Consider the following 4,023-nt stretch of genomic DNA (forward strand, 5'->3'; position numbering starts at 1 on the left):
TTTTTATTATATTAATTTAATTTTTCTTAAAATTAAATTAAAATAAATTTAAGTTTTTTCGTTTTTTATTATATTCGATAATAAATAAAGAATATCTTAAAGTTTATTCGTATAACGGATGATTTGTTAACAGTTTAAACTATTATTCGGATAGCGAATAAAGTATTTATCGTTGTTCGACTAAAATTTCTCTAATCAACACAGGCATATTTATTTATGTGAAAATATGACAGCAGCATAAACGAAAATGACAGAAAGAGTTTCCTTTAAAATTAATGGAACAGTAAATATTTAAAGTAATATGAACTAACTGGTGATTTTATTACACCTAAGACAAATGAAAGGTTTAACATGAACTAGTGGTATCGATGACGGAGAGGGGGGGTAGAAGGAGGGGAGAGACGGGGGGCAGTGTGCCGCGCGCGGGGAGCCGGTGAGGATGTCTGTTCACTAGAGGGATGGTGCGGTGGCTGCCGGTACTGGGCGGGCTGCTCCTCTTGGAGGAGTCGGTCATTGCTTCAGCTAACAGGACTCAGCGCTGCCAGGATGGCCTCTTGGTACCTGCTTGGAGGCCCATTGTCGGTATCACTCCTATTGACAGGTTTACTCGAGGCTTCGTGTATTTCTTTTTCATGCTCTACCTCTTTATCGGGGTCTCTATCATATCTGATAGATTTATGTCGGCTATCGAAGTAATCACCTCTCAGGAGCGTAAGGTGACCATCCGGACTAGAGGTGAAAAGAAGACCGTCTCTGTCAGAGTCTGGAATGAGACGGTTGCTAATCTCACTCTAATGGCACTCGGATCCTCTGCCCCCGAAATTCTTTTGTCTATAATCGAAATCTGGGGAAAAAATTTTGAGGCCGGTGATCTCGGGCCTGGGACTATCGTGGGTTCGGCAGCTTATAATCTTTTTGTCATCATTGCCATTTGCGTAGCCGTCATTCCTGAAGGCGAGACCCGGAAAATCAAACAATTAGGTGTTTTTTTCGTCACATCTGCCTGGTCAGTTTTCGCATACATATGGCTTTATTTGATTTTGGAAGTGTTTTCTAGAGGCGTAGTCGAAGTGTGGGAAGGAATACTGACTTTCATGTTCTTCCCCCTCACTGTCCTGACCGCTTATATGGCTGATCAGAAGATACCCATATACAGACTCCCTCTGATGCTGTTTAGTATCAAGAGCCATCGAGCTGTGGGAGCGGCAGAAAACGTGGACATTGAGTTATCTAGAACGAAACCTGGCAGCTTCGAAGAGATCTTGGAACAGGCCAGACAGCAGTCGGCTAATGTTTTGAAAGATCTGAGACAAGAACACCCCGAGAAAACTCTGGCAGAATTGAAAGTCATGGCGCAGGAGAGGATTGAACAATCTGGGCCCAAAAGTCGCGCTTTTTACAGAATCCAAGCTACTCGAAGTCTTACGGGCGGCAGTATTAGTCAAAGAAATGTACGTGATTCCATTCTCGATGACCGAGAAAACGCTCTGGACATTTTCGATGATACAACTTACGTGCACTTTGATCAATCAGAATATGTTGTGCTAGAAAATGTTGGTAATGTGGTAGTGAAGGTAGTTATAGAAGGACCTGGTTTGAATGTACCTCTCCTAGTCGATTATCAATCTGAGGACGGTACGGCTAACGCTGATTCAGATTACTTGGCCGCGTCTGGTACACTGATTTTCAAACCTGGCCAACAAGAACAATTTTTTAAAATAAAAATTATTGATGATGACGTTTTCGAGGAAGATGAGCACTTTCTCGTTCGTCTATCGAATGTTCGCCTTCAAGGGGCAAAAGGTCTGAGTGGTTTCAAGTTGGGCGAACCTAGCTCCCTTAAGGTGACCATCCTAGATGATGATCATAGCGGAATATTTGGTTTTCTTGAACGTCGTACTGAAGTTAGTGAAGGTTGTGGTGTGTATCATGCGGTAGTTGAAAGACGTACTGGTGCACGCGGAAGGGTCAGCCTCCCTTTCGCCACTGAGGACGGTACCGCCCACGATGGAAAGGACTACGTAGGTACCTCTGGTAGACTCCTCTTTGAGAACAATGAATCAAGGTATGTAGCAATATCATAATTATTTTTATTTTTCATTCTATTTTATCTTAAGATGCAATTCTTAACTTACGAAAACAACAAATTTTTATAATAAGAGCAATGTAGCAATCTGTTGCTAAATCAAGCTGTTAGCTTCCTCCTCTCGGTAAATAATCATAAAATACAAAGTTTATAGTTTTTATATGTGTGTGTTTCTAAGAAAATAATACATTACAAAGTCACTATGTGTACGCTCCTTGTTATGAATTAAAGGCACTTAAAGAACTAAGATTATTAGGAGTGTAATATTGTAAATGGGGTCATACAATAATATATTTCTTACATTTTGTAAATACCCCAAGAAATTTATAAAAGTTCATTTAGTTTTGGAAATGACCTTTTTTTTTCGATGGAAACGAAATTTTAAAGTCCATTGAAAACATTTCCATTAGAAATATCATTATTGTGTTTTATATAACATTTAAACTTATAAAATGTCTAATAAATAACTTTTTATATAAATTAGTTGTCAGATTTAGTCGGTATATGTACAGTGACTTTAGGATTGTTCTACTAATCCTTGCTTACGTTGTTAGGTGATTTTTAAATAACAGGCAATTTTCAAAACATTCATCTCAAAAACTAAATAAAAAAAATAATCCTAAATTCTTGGGTTAGCTCTCAGCTAACCACTATCAAGTAACACTTGAACGCAAAGTATACTAATTAAATTTTTATTTGAAATCTTCAAATTTATTATCATGACCAGAAAGATGCCACGGCAATCAAGCCCAAGGCATCAAGGTTGTACATCCACATTGTAAGATTAAGTAAAATTAACTTTAGAAAAATCATTTAATACATATTACTGTACAATTATTGATTTTAAGATCTCATTTCAAAATTGAAACAAAATTAGACAGAATTAATTCTTACAAAAAAAAATTAAACAAATGGACATTAATTATTTCAAGGCACCACAATGTTAATTCAAAATATACCATTTGTTATTTTTCCTTTTCGCCTGGTTTGTGTGAATTAGAGTGAAAGAATTCCGGAAGTAATTAAAATTTCCCTATTTTCGGTTTATATTTTGATATTTCTTTGTTCTCGACAATGATTTTGTGATATACTTTGAAATAACTACAGCCTGTTTTAAATGAATAAAAAGTAATTTAAAATTCTTAATTAAGATCTTAATACAGTAAAAATGTTTTTGTTTTTTTCCGAGAAATACATGAAATCTAAGTTTAGAGGTATGAATGTAAAAAAATGTTTTGACAATAGCTGAGCGGGTTGGGGCGAGGGTTCCAGAGCGATTGGTTCAGAAGGTTGTTGGTCTGAATCCCACTTGGGTGAGTCAGAATTCATTTCAAGGTGGCCCCATTCTGGGTCTGTATAGGTCTTCAATGGAGAACTTTACCCATTAAAAAAAAATGTTTCCCAGTGAGTGTTTGGAATTAGAAGAGAGAAGACCTAGTACTAGCTCTGCTATCATCCAACCAGCTAAGCCTCAACTGTTTCCTTTTCTTTTATATATTTATATATTCTTTAATTTTTCTTGTCTTTCTTATTTTTCTCTTCTTTTATATAAGGTATATATTTAGGTTTCTGTGTTGTTTTTTTTTCTATGGGAGGCCCCATAGACCTACGAAATGAAGCGGACTGAATGAAAGAAAACGGACTCGAGGCCGTCTTAAAATAGTACCGGAAAATATACCGAATATCCCAGCGTTTCTTATTATTGAAAGAACGGATGAACATGATTTTACAAGAGTCTCACCATTTCTTATAAATAAATTTCTCTCCGGTAATGCAGGAGAACTCAAAAATATTAAAAACTTAGAAACGGGACATTGCTAATCGAAACCAACAACGGAAAACAATCCGGAAAACTTCGGTGGCCAATTCCCTATTAATATATTATCACACAATACAATCTAAATTACAGCCGGGGAGTAATTCTCTGTTTCGATCTC

At 36.7% G+C, this 4,023-nt stretch overlaps 1 protein-coding gene across 1 annotated transcript; it reads left to right on the top strand.

The window, feature by feature from the left end:
* Positions 1–426: 426 nt before the first annotated feature.
* LOC106685341 (sodium/calcium exchanger 3) lies at positions 427–2,066 on the top strand (the record flags this gene model as incomplete). Its single annotated transcript, XM_014427943.3, is given in 1 exon segment — positions 427–2,066. A coding segment is annotated over 1 exon segment (1,608 nt), but the record flags the coding sequence as incomplete, so codon positions are not given.
* Between the last annotated feature and the right edge of the window lie 1,957 nt (positions 2,067–4,023).

Source organism: Halyomorpha halys, unplaced genomic scaffold (genome assembly GCF_000696795.3).
Source record: "Halyomorpha halys isolate HHAL.00 unplaced genomic scaffold, Hhal_1.1 Scaffold683.1, whole genome shotgun sequence".
In the NCBI taxonomy this organism is placed as follows: domain Eukaryota; kingdom Metazoa; phylum Arthropoda; class Insecta; order Hemiptera; family Pentatomidae; genus Halyomorpha; species Halyomorpha halys.